We start from the raw sequence: 22332 nt of genomic DNA on the forward strand, positions 1-22332 counted from the left end.
GAATCGCATTATTTTTGATCAACATTTTTTACAACTTCCAAGAGAAAATTGCAGTGTTATTAATTCAAAATACCCTTTACAAAACAAATCTTTCCCACACAGCTGTTAATGGCAGTTTTCAAGAAACGCTACAAATGGACTTCAAACAATATATGTTTCTTATCGCAACTGATGCATCTAACTCGCAAAAATTAACTTCAATCGCCGGCATTTCGTATCTGTCTCAATTTGCTTTTTTAATCTACAACATCAACTCAATATTTACAGCTCAAGCTCTTGCAATTTGCAAGGTTCTGGATTATCTTTCCGTTTCTAAGAAAACTTTCCCTCTTCTTACAGATAGTCTTTCAGTTCTTAGAGCACTTCAAAAATATTCCTATAAATCCCGATCCATCATTCATAAAATTGTGGAAAAATCTCAGATTAATCAACAAATTACTTTTCTATGGATCCCGGGGCATTCGACAGTATTATGGAGTGAAAAAGCGGACTTGATCGCAAAATCAGTAACAGAAATCAGCCCATGCATTGAATGGATCGCATTGGAAGACATCACCTGACGTATCAAACAAATCTCAAAAAGAAAAACAACAGACAGCTATAGACAGAGCAAATAGTATTTTATGAAATTCTTGGAGAAATTCCAGACATAAAAAATATTGGTAAATGGGCAAGAAATAGAAGAGAAGACATCATTTGCGCTAGAATTTCTACCAAAACACTCATTACATCTGGCCTTCTACATCGTTTTAACCTGTCGAATCTACCAAATTGCGAAACATGCCTCTCTGAATTATTTGGATCATATCTTACTGCACTGCCGAAAATACGCAAGCACCAGACGTAGGCTCTGGTCGAAGTTGGGCCTCAACTCTCTTTCAACCAGAAATTTTAAACAACTCACGAGTAAAGCATTTGCAGATAAACTATCTCTCCATATTTTCCTCCAACACTTGAAATTTTTTGACATTTATTAACTGGAGATATTGTTGAACGCTGTGATGACAGCCTTTGTTGCCAAAAATCTCCTAACCCACCAATCAAACAAACAATCAAAGTTGTCGACCATTTACAGAATCGCAGGTATAACCAAGATTAAAAATATTTTAACATCATATATTTTTTTAATGCTGTTTACTGGTTTAATAAAATCTTTTTGTGGATTTCTTATATATTGACGTATATTCATGCAAAATTTGTTATTAGTATTGTTGTTAAACAATTAAGATTAATTTTGTTTTTGTTTCCCCAGTTTTTCCGTAACTGTTTGATTTTTGAAATGAAAAATTCAAAAAAATTTCGCAGTGTTTCAAACATTTGAAATATCTTGATAATTGGAAACAGCAAATTCTGTTAATTATTATTAATTAACTGTGCAGGTTATTATGAATTAACTGTGCAAGAGCCAAATGTAGTACCAAAACGCGCCAACCGATGAGTGAGCTTCTTACTTTTAAGTAGTAAAAAAGTAAGTATTTGTTTATACTGTTAAGAGAAATTGTACAGAGAGAAAGTGGTATTTTCGCCAACGAAATTATCGCCAATCCTTCACTGTTATTTAATAAGTACGAGGAGGGTTTCTGAATATTTTTTATTAAAATGAAAAATTTTAAACAACCTTGTAACAAATTTAAGTTTAAACTTCAAAAGTTAAAATTGAATTAAACGTAGTTAAATTTTTTTAAAAATAATTAAAATTTTGCCAGAATTATTGGTTTGTCAATTTATAGCCAACTAACGAAAGGACCAATCACATCACTCAGCAATGAATTTAAAAACGTGGGAAAGAAAATCTCTTGAATGATTTTCTAATTTTTATATGATATAGTATTTGAATACAGTGCCCTTGTGAATCAAATGACGGAAATTAAATTGAAATGCTCACTGTCATTTGTTTATTTGATAATTCAGTATTGGGAATGGCAAATACTGGCTTAGTTAACTAAAACATAAACCTTTATCTTGCTTTATTTCAGCATTTTTCTTTAACTTTTTGAAAAATAAGGGAAAAAATTATGCATATGGGTCTAGGTAAAAATTCAGTACATTAAATTTTGATCTTGAAAAATGCATACTCATGATTTTTTAGCATTTTCCGATTTATAACAATTTACATTTTTTTTCTTCTTGGGCATAAAACGAGAGGTTATTCAAGTATTTTATTTCAATAATTGTTCATATAACGATTTACTTACAGTAAATTAAAAATATTTTATAACAAAAAAAAAAAAAAAGACAGAAACAAAACTTTTATTTGATTTTGAGCTTTCATTTCAATTTTCTTCTTACATTATTAATTAAGTTAAACCATTTCATCATTTGTTTTTATTTACAGGGCTTTTTTTCTATGAAATTCTAAAGATTAACTAGATTTTTTTTTTTTTAAATCTCGCTTCAAATAGAAGATGGTTGAGTGAAACATGAACTAAGAGTGATATATGACTTACTAGAAAATAATAATTCTTTTTTTAGCAACTATTTAGTTTTTCAAGAATTTCTGATTTAGTAAGAATTGGGGAAGCACATTTCTACTAAACTTCTTTACATTTCTACATCATCTACTTTATTAGATGTGAATTATTGACTGCATTATGTGTATATAAATTTTATTAGAGAAATTACATTTGATGTACTGCACATTTCATTTCTGGAAAATTTCCTATGTATAGAAGTTTTTTTATGTATCTTTGTTTTAATATATCTGATGTGATTAAATTTACCAAAGATTTTCAGTAATAAATTAACTGATATGATTAAAATGCAATTTACTTTGAACATATTGGTTTTACTAGTTTACACTGAATATATCTTCTTTGTTTGCTTGTTTTTTAGCAAAAATGAAATCGGAAAAATGTGTATCAAAGTAATTGAAGTAAGATGTGATTGGAAGGAATTTTTCTCAGCTTGCTAATAGTATGTAAGTTTGTTTTTCACCCATTCCTTTTTCTTTTTCATATTCAGATATAACATTGAATCCTGATAGAAAATTTCCAGATGTTAATTTAGTGATATTATCAGAACCTGCTTTGAATATTTAATTATTAATATTTAAAATAAAAATAATAAAAGAAATTAAAGTGTGCTGTGTTATTAGAAAAGCATCTTGCATGTCCACATTTCAAAATTCCAATGAGAAAGTGAAGCAGCTGTTCTTTATTTGTGAAATTTTTCTAATATTGCATCTCAGTTTTATATCCTTTAATGCAGAAAAGACTTTCATATCCTCTATATTCAATTAAGAATTTAAAATTATCATAATTTTCAATTAAATTATATGAATTAAATTTAATATTTGTTACAAATATTTATATTTATTACTAATATGCCTTTCAGTTTGGGAATTTTTTATATTCAATTTAAATGATGTGATTGTCTCTGATTTGTTGCTGTTAATTGTGCAAATTCCTTGATTTTTTTAAACTTAACTGAAAGCAATTAAACAATTTTTAATATTTTATTGACATAGATATAATTATATTTCTTTTAAGAACAGTGGGCATGGTAAAATTGTGTTTATTAATCAGAAATTTTATTGCATAACTATTTATATCAATATTTAAATAATTAGCTTCCTTATCATTTTAATTTTTTTGAATAAAACTTATTAATTTTATTCATACCAAATGAAATAAAGTTTTTATTTTATTTATATAAGTTGTCAATTGTTAAATCAAATATGCATAGTGCATTTCTGAATATTTTTTTTATATATATATTTTTTTTATAAAATATTGTTAACAAATGAGAAAGTTCCTGTTTGAATTGATAATGAACTCATTGAGACAAATATATATATCTAAATATGATTTTAATATTTTATAGGCTAAATACACATTTAAGTTCATTTTTATTTATTTATTTTGATTTTTTGCTTTCAGGTGCTTTAGCTTAAAGGTATCAATCAATAATATATGAAGAAAAATTTTTTATATATCATTTTAATAACATTCCAAATCGGAAACTTTTGCCATATTAGTTTTTAGAGCATTTGCAAATATTTTCTATTTCTTATCGTGATGTTGTTTCTATTCCTAATCGCGATAGGCACAGCACATTTCATTCTATTGATCTTCTTCACCCATATCAAAATTATATGTATAAATCAGCTTTGGTTGTATTTTGTACGCCTTTTTCTTTTGTGCACAAGTATTTCAAGTATTATCTACTATTTTTTGTCAATAGATTTTTAAAAATTTGGAGGATTTCTCAATTTTATATAATTTCTTTTATGTTTTAGTCAGTTTCAACTAAATAGGAAAAAAAAGAGCATTTTTTTTTTTTGCACTACTTTTTTTATGTCTGAAATGTGATTTCTATGTTAAAAAAATCAAACTTTCAGTCTTAAATAATCATTTTATCAAGTCACTATGAATGATTTTAAACTAAATTTACAATTGATTCCTGATTTGGGAGCATTAGCCTTTGAATGATTGTCTTTGAGTGCTGTGTATTTGCAGAATTGAATTGTAAAACACCTGCTATGCTTATGGGCTGATTAATAAGTTTTAATTTGTTTGAAATTAAAATTAGTCCTTTTAAAGAACTTGAAATTAAAATGAAATTGGTATAAGTAAGAAAAGATTTTTTTTAAGCCAATTTTTTGGAAAAGAAGTTGATTTTGTATTTGATATTACTATATGGAAAAAGTATGTGTTTCATGATTTGATGAAGTTTTGTTTTTTACATCTTGACAGACAGGTTTACTATAAGTTACTTGATGAAAATAATAATAGTACAGATATATTATTATTATTATAATTATTTTTGTTTTGTTAATTTGGCATCGCTACATTAAAATTTGATGCCGACATTGGGCTACTATTTATACTGTGTTATTACTAGTATTTGGTGATAAGTGGTGTCAGAAATTTAGCTTTACATTGACTATTTCAAGGCTTTCTTTGAACCTATACCTTGCACTTTAATATGCCTAGGCCAGAAATTTAGTGTCTAGTTTAATGTATACAACCTTGACTTGTGCTCAATATTACTAGATTCATATTCAAGTTTATTAGATTTGTATCCAATGTTATTATAGTAATATAAAATAATACAATAAACATGAATAAGATTATTAAATTATAGCTGAATTTTTTCTTCTACTTTAATCTAATAAAATATAAGAATTTCATATTTTAGAAACATCAAATTTACCTACGCAATACTTCTTATTTATTCTTTGATATTTTTTATTGTAATATTTACTTTCTTCATGACTTTGAATTTAGCATGTGAGTGTGATATAATTCACTATACAAAAATGACTTACCGTTATGAATATTTATTTTCTTATGCTCATATTTTATTATACTGTCTTCCTGTGAATAATTCTTACAGAAAGTTTCACCTAATTTCTTTATTTGTTGAATGATTTTTACGATCCAATCTCAGCAAAGAATTATCAAATTTTAATAGGCTTGTGGCATGTGCTATTTTAGAAGTCTTATTTCTATTCCTTTTATAGTGTTACACTTTTTTCTCCATTCCTATCTAAAATTTTAATTTCAGACTGGAAAAGGAAATTATTAAACTTTATATAGCTAAATATAATAATAGGTAAATAGCTTGCTGAATCAAAACCTATTCTTGATATATAAAGGATAATTAATGAAATTATTTAAAATAAATATTTTTTTGTAATATTGAATGTGTTTAATAATCTTTGAAATCCGTAAAGAATTTTACTTTACTGATTAAATATGGTAACTAAAAAAATGCTGATCTCCAAGTTTAAAGAGTGATAATGTATTTTTATGATGTCAAATATATTACAGAAGAAAAAATAACCCCAATAATATTATTTTTAAAAAAACTATAAAAAACTTCATCATTGTTTAATTTTGAATTTAAATCATATGTTTAATTATTCAAAAATTATAAATAAATTATAAAATTATAAGGAAAATAATCCTATTAAAATAATGTAATGAAAAGAAATCCCAATATGCGGAGAAAGACCCCATCTTTAAACTCTGGCTAGCATGGAATATATTTTTGTAATTGTAGAAATTATTTGAAATTTATTAGAAAAATGAAAAGTGTATTCATAAAATACTGCATGAAATATTTTTTAAAAATAAATTTGGAAATGTATAGCAATGAAATTTCAGAAAAGCAATGAAATAGCAATGAAAATTGGAACCATAATATGTATTTTTATAAGTAATTAATTAAAATTCATTGTTTCAAATTACCTCTCTATAATTGCATTTTCTGGGCTGAGTTGCCATCAGTTCAATTCATATTTTACTGGGTTGTACCATAAAAATTGAAAGATACAATCCAATCCTATATTTTACTGGGTATTGGAATCGGTGTGAAATGAACATTTTTATACATAACCTTTCATTAATTGAAATTTAAAAAAAAATTATTATAATTCATAATTTATTAATGTTTTTAAATTAAATATGCTTAAGGCAGAATAGGCAGGTTTGTAGACTTGTCCTCAGTGGTGTACCTATATAAAAGGTCTAGAGCAAATAATGAAATACACCCCTTTTTTCTTTTTCACTTTTGTATTGCGGCTTTTATGTTTGTTCTCATTTTTTTTAAGACCAGAGGATGCAGAAATTGAGAGTGTAGTTGAACTTGTATAATAATATTTAAAGTATTTTGGAATTGATAGTATTTAAGCATTACAAATGGCTTTGCAATGGTCGTTATTTATGGACATTCCTTGATCATAAAATGTATCATAAGAATATTTAAAAAATGTTTGTTGTTTGATGTTAAATGTGCACAAAAATTTTCTTCATTCCTGTTTTAATAACTCAAATCAGGTTTAATAAAAAAATCAAATAGTTGTTAGTATGTAACTTTTAATGCATTGATGAATACAAATACAAATGATATCTATTTATATCATACTTTACCCTTCAGCAGAATCACCTACTTTTTGTACATTAGCACATGCACATGGTCATTTTGACCCCAAATTTTCAAGCACTTGCTGATTATCTTATCGGTTATTTGTATAAAAATAAAATATGATCAGAATATATAAATGTTTTTCCAAGTAAATATGTTCTTATCTAAGATTTCAATACAACTTTTAATGAGAAAACCCAAAATTGAACTTAGCCACTTTTTGCCATACGCCGTTGTAATCATTTCCATTTTCCATATATATATGTGTGTGTGTGTATGTATATGTATGTATGTTATGATATTTTAAACTTTAATTTCAATTTAATTAATTTCCAAGATTTTATCTTAATTTAGCCCATAATAACTCTAAAATATTCTCTTATTTCTTGATCCAATTCCACTGTCTCTACTTAATTTATTCGAGAGATGCTATGTAAAATTGTTGAATCGGCTTAAAGCCTAACTTTCCCACACTCCGCGTGAAGGGACAAAATACTGCTGACGAGACAAATTCATTTTTAAAACCTCCCTGTGTTTCCTCTATCTTGTCGGCGCGTGTAACGAAAATCCCTATCGAAATCTCATTATTTATTAACACTATGAGGAAATATTTTCCCTATCAATTTCTCTGGTTATATAAGACCAGGGATAAAATGTTCTAATGCTTTTTCATCATTAATCTCTGTGTCGGTCTGTGTTGTGTGTATGCTCATCGTTTGTACATATGCCTGCTTCTTCATAATGAAGTGAAATGACGTCACGAAATCGAAAGTCTTTTCACTGTCTTCAAAACTGCATCCTGCTTCGTGTGCGCGCGCACACACACACACACACACACACACACACAATAATGTGCACAATTATTTCATGCTCAAATTAAATATATTCATTAAAATTTTCAATTAGTTGCATTTAATAATATATCTAACACTGTAACAAATTTAAAATGCACTTATGAAACATAAAGGTATGTAGTTACAAGAAAACTGAAGGATGAATTAAAATTAACACTTAATTAATTGGTCCATGACATATAAAATTGTTCTTCATTATAATTTAGTAAAAAATATTATTTACTTATAAAAAAACTGTACAATACTTCCAGGAACATTTTGAAATGTAATAAATTCCCCCTCCTTACTTTTAACAATGTGAAAGTATTGATGATTGAGTTGAAATAAGTTTATACTAAAAAGGAATGAAACATGGAATTTTTTTTGTGTGTGTGTTTGTCACTGAAGTTCTGAGATATGAAAGCTGAAACGTCTTTCGTAGCGAGCACTTGTTGTTGCTATTGCCATTAAGTGTCAGTAGAGCTGCTTTATGTAATATAAAGAAGTAAATTTCAGAATTTGTATGTGTAGTAAAAATATCTTATTGCTATTTGTTATCATATCTATACCAAGTTCAATCATAGTATAGTACTTTTGTTGTTTATAATTTCCATGATAGGTCCTTTTATTTTTAATGAAAATCATTTTTGGTTTTCTCCTTTCAAAAGCATAAGTAGAAATTCCAAGATATCAATCATTCAGAATGGTGTTGATCTTTTCGAATTAAAAAAGATTTCAAAGAATCAAAGTATGGTTATCTTTCCGGCTTCTAGTTTGACACCACGGTTTTTTCCTGTCTTCTATTGATGCACAGAATAATAAAAACTGGGAAATTTAGTTTTATTTTGAGTATTTTCTATTCATTATTTTGCCTTGAGATGTTCATCTATTTGTATCAGTTATAAATATATTTACTAATATTCATGATTCAATTTTTAGGAACATAGTTTCGGATAATATATTTTATTTTCCAGCTATTTAAAAATCGAATCTTTTTTTTAAACATATTTGATACTCACACTGAAAATTTTATTTTATTTATACAATCTCCAGTTATCTTCTTATTTCTTTTCACATAAATCTGAAAGAATTAAAATATCTACTGTTTGCTTTTCATGCAATAAAGGAATTTATTGAATATGAGTTTTGTTATAATTTTTTCCTGTTTAACATATAAAATAACCATAAGCACTGAATCATAAGCTAATAACCTTAAGTTACTTATAATCCCTTATTCCCAATCAGGGAAGCCTGTTGCCAAAAGCTTTTAAACTTCTCACATTTTGCTGAGCCTGTTTTAATTTTTAAAAATCTTGTGAGTAAGGGTTCATTATAATAATTAAAAATATTCAAAATAAAAATTCAATAAAATAGAAATAAAAACTTTTTAAATACAACGAAATGAAATAAATTTTTCTTTTCAATGCAAAGAAATGATTCTTTAATTTTGTGCACCATAGCAACAGTGCCTAGGGCTCTTACCCTGCTTTGCGCATCCTAATTATATTATTTTTTTCCCTCACTGAAAACACCTACAGTTATTTCGTTTATTGACATGGCTGAAAAAGAGCCAGTCCTGCAACATTTTATTTTTAAATTTACATGTACTTTCTGCTTTAAAAAAAAAATGTAAGTTTTAATTTATATGTCTTGACTCCAACATAGGCTTGTTTATAAAATAGTTTATTATTTTATTTTAGTCAAACGAATTATAACGTATACCCTTAATTTCCGGCCGTATGAATGGTATAAAATACTTTCCGCCATTTGCAGAACCAATTATTTTTGCCTATAATGTTGAGATTTAATTTAATTACAATTAAGCGAGTTTTTTTGAATAGATCTTTCGTATTTCCTAAATTTCGCTAATAATATATTTTTATTATCTTGGCTTTAAATTCAAATATTAATTGAAACTATTAATTCAAATATTGTATTAACCAAGATAAAACCAGCGTACTGGTTCCCCCAAAACTTTTTCACACACTTTCTTTTAAACTTATCCTGCCGGAGAACGCTTTACATGGTATTGGCGTACGATAGTTACGAAACATTTTATGGCCAGAATTTAACATTTTTACTGAATCTGACGTGTCATTTTCGGCGATTAATCTCTGACATGCGATTAAAAGCATAGAGAAATCAGATCTATGCTTTTGACGCAAATTTCCGCAATCGATTTAAATAAAAATTTAACACAATACTACTTTTTTACAAAAATTCCATATAGAATTTGATATATTTAAGCCATTGAGACTTTGAGCTATCATGTTTATATGTTTCTAAAAGTACAGATCAACAAACAGGCAAGCCGTTGCTCAAGTTGGCACAAACTTTGTTAAGTGTCTAAATTGTAGATGTTAAATCTGTGTACCTTATCTTATCCATATAGTTCTCGCCGTTTCTTATTTATCATATTAACGTATATTCGAAATGCTGGACAGACGCACTTCCTCGGAACAGATTTTACTCTAAATTTGGTATAAAGACCGTATACCAAATTGCATTCTTCTAGCTAAAATCGTTTTTGACTTATCTTTGTGAAAGACATACTGTCTCTGAGTTCCAAAAACGTGTTTTTCGAAATCAGGGAATTGTAAAACGTGGAGATTCGACAAAATCTCGAATTTTTTGGCAATTACTATGTTTTCTCTATTCTACGTATACGAGAAAGTAAAAAAGTTGAAACTTTAAAAATTAATATCGTTCACTTGAATTTGGAATACCGACGTTCAAATTTCTCTTTAAAAGCCAATAAAGGAATAACAAATATAAAATATAATTAGTTAAGTTGAGATTTAAGTTAAATAATCTTGTTACATAATATCCGAACTGCCTTTCGATCTTAAGATCTAATGAAACGTTATATCTAATGTTGCCAATCGGCAATGCAATTAAAAATGTGCCTACATCAAATATTTTATAGCGGAATGATCAAAAACTGGGTTAAATATAATTTGAAATATTTTACTTTTCAAATAAGCATTCCTGATTCATCTTTGAAGAATAAAATATTTATTTGTGCACAAACAAAAAGACATGCAGACAAAGGTGAGAAACATGTAGTTAATTTCCCCCTTTCAGTACTCGATGTGTATATTGTAAATTCATTTAATATTATTTTCATTTATTGGCAACAACGGGATGAGAGCTGCAATTTCATCTTAGTAGTATTTCATGAGTCAAAATTATGTACATGACTCGAGATTTTGACGAATCTCCACGTTTTACACCTCCCTGATTCGAAAAAAATGCATTTTTGAAAAAGGGTCGCGTGTTTTCTGTGACAAAGATACCTCAAAAACGATTTGAGCTAGACGGTTCAAACTTGGTATGCGGTCTTTTCACCAAATTTGCAGATTTCTATAAAATTTTGAGTAAAATCCATTCATAGGAAGATCGTCTACCCGGCTGTTCGAATATAAGTTAACACGATAGCTACCAATCGAAGAGAGTTAGATAAAATTCTATCCTCAGAGTTAACGATTACAGAGTAGACACCTATGAAATTCTGAGTGAAATCCAACTAGGAATTGACCGTCTTTCGATCTGTCCTTCTAGAAACATGTAAACACGATTATTGAAAAACGCTAGGACTTAAATGTATCAATTTTGGTCCTGGATTTTGTAACTTCAAATGCAGTTTTGTTCAAATTTTGATTTTAATCTGTTGAGAAAAACGTGTCGATAACACAAATGCAGTTTTTCGGAATCATGAACTGTATGCCAGGACTTTATAGCTAAATTTCTCGCCAAGGATGAAACAAAAGAAAGTCAAAATGCTAAAATCACGACAAAAATTAATATTTCGCAGTTATTGTACAATGCTATGTAAGGCGTTCTCAGAAATAATACCTTTATTAGAGAGTGTGCGAAAAAGTTTGTGGGACACAACGTCTCCTTGATTTTTATATTTTCTTTCTCAATAATTTTGTTTGTTCTTTTTTTACAGGTACCAAGCATTATTGAAGAAAAATGCAGGCGATGAACTTAAAAAAAATGTCTCTCAATATCAACATCTACTATTATATAGACTACAATCCAGAAAAAAACTCCTACTTTTGAAAGATCTAGAAACGACTGTTTTATCATTCAATCAGCTTTTTAACGGCATCTAGAGGTTCACTTACGATTTAGTCCTTAGATAGTCTTAGTGGGAACGAACAACTTTGAAGTGTCAGTGTTTAAAAAAGTGACAATATTTCGATTGCCGGCTATGTCAAATCCAATTGATAGCCAACTCAAAAGTCTTTACAGTCTGTCCCTCGAAGACATTTCTCTAAGAAAAGTGGCTGTCCTTTTGGTTAGTGACCCTGTCAAGTATATATCTCCCTCTACTGTGGTTTATAGAGATGGCGAGGAAAGGTTAAAATTAAAACATGAACTGTTCAAAAGCATTGTAGCCGAACTCTGTTTACCTGAATCGATGAGGGAGCCGTTAGTTAATCTACTAAATCTTATTTTTATGGAAACATATAAATGGTCGAAGTACCACCAGTTTTTTTTAAAATCGAAGCATTCAAGTTTTCAGTGTCCAGAATATCTAAAACACTTGCATTGGACACATATGGGGACTATAAATTTTCGGAAAACAGCTGAGGCAATGATCCGCGATGAAAAGTTTGACATCAACATGCGATTTAAGTTAGCTTGTCTGTATTGCCTTGATGAAGATATTCAAAACATTTGGCAAAAAATGTCCCCGCTGAATAAAAAGTGTTTTTATAACAATGGGCAATTTCCTCCATGCAATGATACGGGAGAAATAATTATTTTTTGGACTTGCATCCTAAAAGGAAGAGTAGATAAGTTAGAAAACTATCTTATGGGATGGGTAGGACACGACTCTTCTATTTATCAACAAGCTTTTGAATTATTTGCGAAGAACGGTTATGAAACAGCGACTCAATATTTTTTTGAAAAGTTAACTAGCGAGGAAAAAGATGCGTCATTGGTGAGAACGGCCGAATATGTAGCAGAAAACGTGAATGGCAGCTTTCAACAATACACCGAGGTTTTCTGTTATTTGTTGACCAAGATGAATACGGAACAGTTTCAGTACGTTCTCGAACATTCATCGTGTGAGATCCTTAGAAGCTTTCTGAATTGGCCACGGCAAGATGCTTTTCTCGAGGTTGCACAGCTTGTATTGCCGTTCTTTGTAGAAGACGATTATGAAATGCTGCAGTTTGTTCTGTTACAACAATTTAAATACTTATATAATCCTTCAAAACTTTTTCGGAATCTTTTTCTGATCACTCCTAAAGGTTTCAGACATTCCATAAATTATTTAGATAATTTTTTTAAACGTAAAGATACTGAAAATATCAAATTTATGTTTACAAATATGGACCCTGAGGAAACGTTGGAACTTGTCTTGAGTCGTAAAGCACTGCACAATTGTTACGAACAAATAAGAGAAGGCAAGTTGGATTTTGTGGAATTTTTTATTCGCGAATCCAGGCTGTCCAAAGAAGACAGAGAGAGATTTTTGGTAGCATTAAATTTTTATGCTCCATCACTTTTTGAGCTGGACGTTGGTGCACATTTCATTAAGCTGGTGAACGATATTCCTTAACGGTACTTCTAAGTATACGGTCTAGATAACTGCACTTCTAACCGTGACTTCTCAATTTGCAATAAAATAAATTAGATGGATCCAATGGATTTTCAAGCACGTAGGCAACCAGATGAAGAACTAATAGAAGAAAGGCCAGCGACGAACAATAAAAACATTTAGGAAGCAAATAATAATAACTGGCAAAGAATTTTATGTTATTTTCTTACCACAGATTATCAAGATTATGAATCAGAAAACATAAACATTCCAATTTTCTAGGAGATAATTTGAAGATTTGATTCAGAAACCGCTTGTCTATTAATTTTCTTTGTAAGATCTGTTTGTATATTGTAACTGTATGTTTGTTGTCTGATATCGCAAAACAAAACTGCACAGTGTTATAAAAATGCTTCGTGATAGTTTGCTCTTTTGGAAACTTTTTTTTTTTCAAAATTGTGAATTCTAAAATGGCAATTGTTAAAAAAAAAAAAAAAATCTAACGTTAAAAAAAGAAAAGAATTGTATCAATTAAAAATTGTTTTGCACCACAAATTATCTAGATTGATGGAATTAATTGACTTACAATTTTCATTTAACAAATAAGAAAAATTACGGCATAAAAAATTTTAGCAATTATTTTTAATTTAATTTTTTAAAGAAATATTAGGATGATTTTAAATTGCTAAAACTCAAAATATTCCTGGTTATTTTTCAAAAGTGTTTTAAAAATGAAACACAGATATATGAGCTTTAATTTCGATTCAGCAATTGGAAAAAAAATGTTAATTCTATAAAAAATGAAAAATATTTCATTGAAAATTCTAATTTTTTTTAATTATATTTTTTAAAGTACACATTTTTTTTCAAATTTGCTGAATCAGAATTAATGTAAAATGTTTAAAAAAAGATATGTTCCGAATTTCATCACTTAATCTGATTACAAGAAATCTTGAAAAAATGCATTATGGGGGGGGGGGAAATGCATTTAAAATTTGAACACCTTTCCACAGATTATCTGTCGTTAGCATTTGAAAAATAGGCATCATTTTGGTGACAACTAGGGATTGCAATACCGGTATTTTGAGCCATTTGTACAATTTTGTAATACCGGTATTCACAAGTTTAAATACCGGTTTCTCGGTATTTACTAGAAATTTTAAAAATTTCTCCACTATATGTTCAGGTATCGCAAACATATCAAAATAGTATGCGTTTTTGTTTTTGTGTCTCCATAACGGGCGAAATTAATTAGCTAATTAACGGCTTAATTAATTGCTTAAATCTAAATTAGGGAAACATGGATTATCCCTGAAAGAAAATATTGTATCCTTAACGACTGATGGAGCAACAATTATGAAAAAAGCTGCAAAGTTGATAGGTGCAAATCAGCAGTTGTGCTATGCACATGGAATTCAATTAGGAGTACAAGATGTACCAAAAAAATAAAGAACAGAAGAATCCAAATACTGGGGATATAGAAATTTCGGATTCCAACTTTGAAAAGAGTAAGAATGAGAGTGATATTGACAATGAAGATAATGACAATGTAATTGTTGAAGAAGATATTGCTAATGAGGATGAAATATTAACCTATCAAGAATTGCTTCCTATAATTTATTGTTCGAAAAGTTGTTAAGATATTTAAACGTTCCCCTTTAAAAAGTATATTTTACTAAAATATATACTAACTGAAAATAAAACAGAATATATGTTAATATTAGATTCTAAAACACGTTGGAAGAGTTTACTCTTAATGATGGAACGATTTTTGAAACGAGAAGTCCAATCTAAAAAGCAATAATCGACTTAAACCTGTAAATTAATTTTTCAGATAGTGAATTCGACATAATATCCAGAACTATATCAGCTCTACTTCCAATAAAACTGACTATTGAGGCATTGTGTCGGAGAGATTCTAATTTTTAACAGCTAATGCAACAATAAATTTCATGTTGCAGTCACTGAAAGAACAGCACACATCACTATCTGAAAAATTATATATTACATTGAAAAATCGCACAGAAGAAAGGCACACCGAAACAGAAAATGTCTTACGGTATTTACATAATTATAATGTTTTTAAAAATGAAAAAGAAGAAAAGAAAATAACCAATTCAAATTTGATTAAGTTTAGAGTAAATTTTCTTAAACTTTTTTACCCACAATCCTATCCACATTCAGAAGAATTCGGTTCAATTATCGAAGATTATGATGTCACTACTGTCGATAGTGAAAAGGAATTGTCTCTTGAACAAAAATTAGAATTAGCGATAAAAAAAAAAAAATTCAACGAACCAAAGTACAATACAGAAATCAGCTATATCGAAAACCATCCGACGAGAAATCGAATTTATTTGAAGATGAGGGATTTAGAGGTAAATACTTGGAAAAAGTATATTCCGCATTGCTAACAGTACCACCAACTAGCGTAGATACCGAAAGAGCGTTTTCGACAGCTGGTAATTTTTACACAAAATTACTTTTCAGGCTTAATGACAGTACAACTGATCCATTATGGTTTTTAAGATGACATTTCAAAAAGTTGTAGAGTACTCCAGACTGAATAGCGATATTTACACTTTCTTGTGATTTAAATAAATAAGATGTTCCATTACTTTTTTGTGATTATATATTGTTACAATTTATAAGTTACAAATTATTTTTTGGGATATTTACACTCTCTAACAAAACTGGCAAATAAAACAAAGAAACATCTGTGTTTTCTTTCTTTTTCTAAAATTTCTAATACCGGTATTAAAACCGGTATCCCGGTATTAAGATTTAAAAAATACCGAATACCCGTATGGAACTTTTGGTCCGGTATTGCAATCCCTAGTGACAACATCATCTCGAAAAGGAGTTTTAATGACTCTCTTATGAGTTGTGGGTCTTTGTTTCAGCTGCAGGGCTCGATTACAGAAGCTCCCAGATTGAGGCCCAGCATGGCATATATGTTTTGTTTTAGAGTCTGTGGAGCTCCAGTGTTGCAGAATCGCATAAATATCCGTCTTTTTCCTTTTGACATTGTCTGTGTTTCTAACTACGCTGTTGCGATACTGTCTGGTAATTTTAGTATGGCTGCATCACTCAGGCGCCTATGCTTCTTAGCTCCGTCCCTTTTCTTTTCATGGTCTACTAGTTTATGGAGAACGTGTCAACAAGTCTTAGGTTTTCAAAAAAAAAAAAAAAAACACCAAAATATCATTTTGTCTCTAACATAGAAACATGATTCAAACGTCATTTTGAGCAGAAAGAAACAGATTATTTTTTATAAGAAGAAAAATGAATAAAACTTGGAAGATTTTTGAATTCGGACAGCTTTAATTTCATAAAATGTGTATGATTTTTTTTTTTCTTTTTCTTTTTTCCTGTAAATTGGTTCTTTGCTGTTTGATAGCACAAAACAGAAAGAAACTGGAATTTTAAAGCTGATTTGTGATACTTTGTTCTTTGAAAAATAATTTTTAAAATCCTTTCCATGAGCAAATTAAAATTTTATTATTACAATACTTAAGTTTTATTATAGAATGTAATTTGAATTTGTCCCATTAAAGAAAGTTGTGGTTAAAAGTTTATTTGTTGTTTGCAAAGTCGATATGTATTGAAAAACAATGAAATGATTTCATAAAATTCGTTTCTGCATGTTTGATATTTGATGTATTTTAGTGTGTTAAAGCATGCAAATCTTGTACATTTTTACTTAATCGTATACATAGTATATAAAGTACAGTAATCGTCAAAAAATTCGAGCTGGAGACTTTAACGAATCTCCTCATTTTTAGAGCTCTTTGACTTCAAAAAACACATTTTTGGGTAGTGTCTGTTCATCTGTGATAAAGATAACTCAAAAAGGATTTCAATAGTCGGTGGAAGTTCGTTACACGGTCTTTATACCAAATTTACTGATTTCTATCAAATTTTGAATAAAATATAAACGGAGGAAGTCCGGATGTTCGAATAGAAGTTAAAATGATAACTACAGAGCTGATTATTTATATATATATTAGTAATGTAATACTCTGTCTAGAAAGCAACTGAGTTAATTCCCTTTGATATTGAGGCAGGTCCACTTCATTTTTTAATCTTTTTTAGCCTACTCGATTTCGAATTTTTTTAGCTAATTCTTTGAGACTCGCAGTTTATCTCATTGCGTCTTTCACTGACACAAATTTTAAAACAGCTTTTCACATTTGCTTTTAACTTTTTATATAATTTAACCGCTTTTATTCCACTGGAAATACTGATTGTGTTTAGTTTCTTTCGAATCTCATATGCCTCTTCTAGATATTTTTGAGTTTATTTATTTAAACATCAGATTATAATAAATATGAAAGCCGTAGTATTTTTTTAGTCTTACAAAGCTGTTTTCTGTGAATTTACTTGATGAAGGCAAATCGCATCCCTCCCCCACCCCCTAAAAATTATTATTGTCTGTGTTCATAGTCTTGTACTGTTCGTTTCAGTGTCCTGAGACGACCATTTTTCGACGATTCTATCTCACAAAGGGATGAGACGCTGAATGATGAGGCGTTTCCGGGGTTGTTCGTCAATATTTGACCTCGAGTTTCGCTTTTACTTCTTCTTTCAATTCTTTTACCTTTTTTTTTTCCCACGTGTATGCAAATATCTGATCCTTTCTGACTGTATTATTGTATTTTAATTCAGTCCGCAAGTAATCCGAATTTATCTTATTGTTAAATGTAAAGATCTCCTCCTTTCATCTTTCCCTCCCCCTCCCTCCTTATTTTGGTGAATTAAACCCATTCTAACTCATGCGCAAGAGCGCAGAGGGTTTTAGAATCCTTTGTTAAACAATAATGTCGCTTCATTTTCCCTCATTAGCAGCTTTTGGCTTCCAGCTGGTTCGCAATGATAGCACGTTACGCAAATGTTATCTATTAATTCTTTTTCAGCGTATATATTACCATTCAACGAGGAGGGCGGAAAATATTTTTAAAAAAAATCAAGAAATTCGGGTCAATCTGAAATTTTAATTGAGAGCAAAAATAAGCTTAATCGTCTCCAAATGGATAATCGCCAAGACTGAACAATCGAAATTGTTACTCGTTTTCTTCCAAAACAATTACCTAATAAAAAATAGTCTTTGTATTATCTTAAGATTCAAAAAATCATCTATATAATTATGTCAATTTGATTTCCGTATGATCCCTTCCTTAATTTTAATAGTATTTTTTAATTCAATTTGATACAATGCTTTTAAAACTCATTTTCAAAATATTAAGTGTCCACTTATTTACTTTATAGTAAGATTTTCAATTCTTTTATGTGTTAATATTACAATTTTTAATTTGCAGGAAACTGATTCAATTGAATTGAAATTTTTTAGTCGTATGAAAGAACAAGGGGGATTTTTCAAAAGTATAAGCTTGAATTCTATGTGAATCGTTTTACAGCCTAAAAAGTCAATAACCTTGGCAAACAAGCTGGTCGTCAATACTGCTATTGACGACCAGCAATATAAGATATGGGCAATATTTAATTCCAACATTGTGTCGTTGTGCAAACGTAAAGAGTTGTAATCTTGCAGATTTTGGATCTTTTTTCTTTAAGAAAGGCAAAAGGAGATGATATAGAAAGTTTTAGAATAGGTATGCTGGAATTAATAGTAATAGAAAAGTATTATATTATGAATATCTCTTCCTGAGCTGCCAGTTTTACGTTTATTTTCTTTAGTCCATATACTTTAATATGTTTTTTTCTTTTTTTTGTAAACTTTATACAGGCAGAAGATTTCTACAAAAAAAAAGTTATAAAAGTAAATGCCCACAATATAACCTATTTTATTGATTTATAAAGAGATAATAAAATTACCATTCTTGATTTATTTTTATTTATTATCTGCATTTTTATTCATTATTTATTACCATTATTGATTATAAAATTACCATTATTTATTTAAAACCATTTATTATATCTAGAAAATATTATTAACTATTACAAGATTGACACAAGCACAGAAAAAAATATTAAACATTCAAGTTCAGAGCTCTATTACACTAGCAAAATTACAATAAAAGTTAGGAAACATTCTGCCATCACATCATATTAAAAGCATTAAATCCATTAAAACATATTAATAAAAAAATTTAAGATTCAATGAAATATAACTAGAAATATTATTTTATATGATTAAATTTACGAAATATGAGAGTAATTTAATAACACAAATGGAATTTTAGCATGTTCTCCAAATAAGGCAATTCTAATTTGTTCAAATTTATTTTCATATTTAATTTCAAAACAATTATTAAACATACCTGCTCTCATCAGAATGAAACTAGAATAATATCAATCCAGGTGTTCCATTATTTTCTTCTACAACAAAGATAACACCTAAATTTGCTCGCAGGGAATTTTCTCGATGATTTATCCGGAGTCACACAAGGTCCGGAGTGTGCATCCATTCAAAAATTATACAAAAAACACAGTACACAAGGACGAAAATTGTAAACAAATAAAAATGGAAAATGCTCAAAACAAGATAAATCCAAGCAAAATAATAATTTCAAATGCAAAAAAATAAATCAAAAGAGAAAAATCTTCAAGATTTCAACAACACGCTTAAAATGGCTGCGAGTTTTACTTTCGTTTCGAAAATTCGCGGCTTTTGTTTAGTTCCTGTATAAAGGCATCAACAGAGGTGGCGCTACAATCGTTTACCATACTTCGAAGTGAGACCTATGGGTCTCTTTCTCTATGGTCTACCCCAATATGACCCGAAAGGATGCAACAACTTGAAGGTTTCTGGGAAGCATATGGCCATTACCTACACTTAATTCATGTATGGAAAGAAATCGGGAAATATCATTGGTTCGTTCCTCCGGTGACGTCATGGTTGCTCTCGCTTAGATTTTCCATTCAACTTGGATTTAATGATCTTATATCTATATTGTATAAACTGAATGAATTCGACTTAATACTTTGCAATATAATGTTCAATAACTTAGTTACGCATACAGTGTTGTTTGCTATCTATATTTTTTATTTCGTTTAATAATACTATTTTTTTACTTAGACAAGAAAGCATTTTTCTGTGGCGCAATTTGACAAAATGCAATCTTTATATAAATGAAAGTCGTGTGTATGCATTTGTACCTCACTTCTCCTAAACGCCTTGCCTGATTTCAGTCAATCTTTGCATACTAATTCTTTATGGCAAGAAAAAAAATGTAGTTAATTTTTCAAAATACAAATATTACTTAATTAATTAATAATTAACAGAAAATTAATCATCTTTTCAGAAGTAACTTTGGTGACATACAAAAAGTATTTTAATATGTTAAAATTCAGAATTTGAAATGTTCAGTAATTTTAATTCATTTCTGCGCAATTTTTTTCTTCAGTTGTAAATTTTGTAGAAATTTAAAACAGACGATTTTAAAATGCGTAAGAGTAAGGCACTGACCTATTCTGCTACTATTTTTTTCTTTTGAATTTTTTATTTATTATCTTCTGGAATTTTTTTATTGCATTAAAGTATTTAATTTAAAAGTGTATAAAAAGCTTAAAGAAAGGATAAAAATGTTATATTTTTCATCTTCTAGAAAACATAACTGACCCAGAGCAGTCAGTCATGTTGTACGAAGTAATAAAATGATTATAAGTATTATAATTTACACAAAATACATTTTTACGTTAATAATATGCATAAATGCCTATTACTGCCAAGCAACAGCAGGTTTTCAGCTAATAATTTACAAATCAAATTCATAAAAAAATGAATTGTCCATATCATAGTAAGTTGTTTATAGCAAGTAGTAAGTTGTAAGGTAAATAACATATTTACCTTGCTTACTTCTGTGTTGAAATTTGTGGTTTCAGTTTGTTTGGGATTAGTTAGTTCCCCTTCCTAATACCAGATGGTAGCGCAGTCAAGGTTGTCTTCGAAGTTATGCAGAAAAGATTCCTTGTTCTGCGTGGCAGTGAGAAAAGAGAGACGTTCACAAGATAGTGTGAGCGATTAGTAGCTCTCGAGAAAATACAGAGCAAATTTATTTTAAAGATTACGCGGAAACCCAGCGAGTTTCTCGTGAAATCAGTAGTTTGTGAGGAAAATCATTTTCATTGTCTTAAAGAAATATTCGTAACTGTGATATGGAATGGCTTATCGAAAATTGTATAAAAATAAGTGAGTGCTTCGATGTAAATAAATGGATGACTAGTAAAAAAAAACAAAAAAAAAACTGTTTTCTGATTTTTATTGCGTAGAATCTTCTATTTTTGCAAACAGGAGCGCAGGGTATGTGCTGACGAACAGTGCAGAAATACTTCGTTGGGAAAATGTCCCCTATATTCGACATTTAGTGGCTTCCGCGACAGGATTCGACAGTTGCTCGCAGCGGAGCTCTTCTGCTTTTCAGTAGATCCATAGTATATCTTCTTCCGTTTTTATAATCCGATAGAACTGTTTGTAAAAGAAAAAAAAAAAAGATTTTTTTTTTTAAAAGAAAGATTGCCACAAAATGGATGTTTATCAGGATGTATTTGATAACTAGTTAAGGGCCGCGGTGGCTCGGTGGTAAGGTCCCGGCTTGTGAGAAGCAGATTTTCAGGTTCGAGGCCCGATTCCACCGAAGAACCCTCGTGTAAGGGGGTCTGTTGCACGTTAAATCTGTCATGCCATACGTCGTCCCGCTGGTGTGGAGAGGAGGGTGCCAGCTTAAGTTTCGTCTTCGTCATCTGACCGCAGTTCAAAATTACAAGGTCTGTCCCAAAATAGCCCTAGTGTTGCTTTACAACGGGACGTTAATATAACTAAACTAAACTTGATAACTGGTTAAAGGATAACATTATAGAAGAGGTGGGAATTGAAGAGACTCCTAATGAACATTATTTATTCCATCGCCTGGTATTTAGGGAGTCTAGTGACACTACGAAAGTCAGGCCCGCTTTTGATGCTTCGGCACATAGCAAAAGGACCATGTCATTGAGTGATTGTTTAGAAATCTGATTGAAATTATTCCTTCATTGATAAATAGTTTTTGTCAGATACGACAATAAATTTTCACCATTTTGTCCATTCATTTTCTTTATTCCAATTAATCATTC

At 29.4% G+C, this 22332-nt stretch overlaps 1 protein-coding gene across 7 annotated transcripts in view; it reads left to right on the top strand.

The window, feature by feature from the left end:
• Positions 1-957: 957 nt before the first annotated feature.
• The window catches only part of LOC129956883 (uncharacterized), a 49884-nt gene continuing 28509 nt past the window's right edge, over positions 958-22332 (top strand). The window contains exons 1-3 of one of the 7 annotated variants that reach the window (XM_056068890.1): positions 958-1083; positions 2833-2917; positions 11656-13871. In XM_056068890.1, the coding sequence (XP_055924865.1) occupies positions 11920-13281 (1362 nt within the window). In that variant the 5' untranslated portion in view covers positions 958-1083; positions 2833-2917; positions 11656-11919 and the 3' untranslated portion in view covers positions 13282-13871. The other 6 variants (XM_056068893.1, XM_056068889.1, XM_056068891.1 and 3 more) reach the window with 6 other exon arrangements.

The sequence above is a fragment of the Argiope bruennichi genome, chromosome 11, assembly GCF_947563725.1.
Source record: "Argiope bruennichi chromosome 11, qqArgBrue1.1, whole genome shotgun sequence".
NCBI classification, from domain to species: domain Eukaryota; kingdom Metazoa; phylum Arthropoda; class Arachnida; order Araneae; family Araneidae; genus Argiope; species Argiope bruennichi.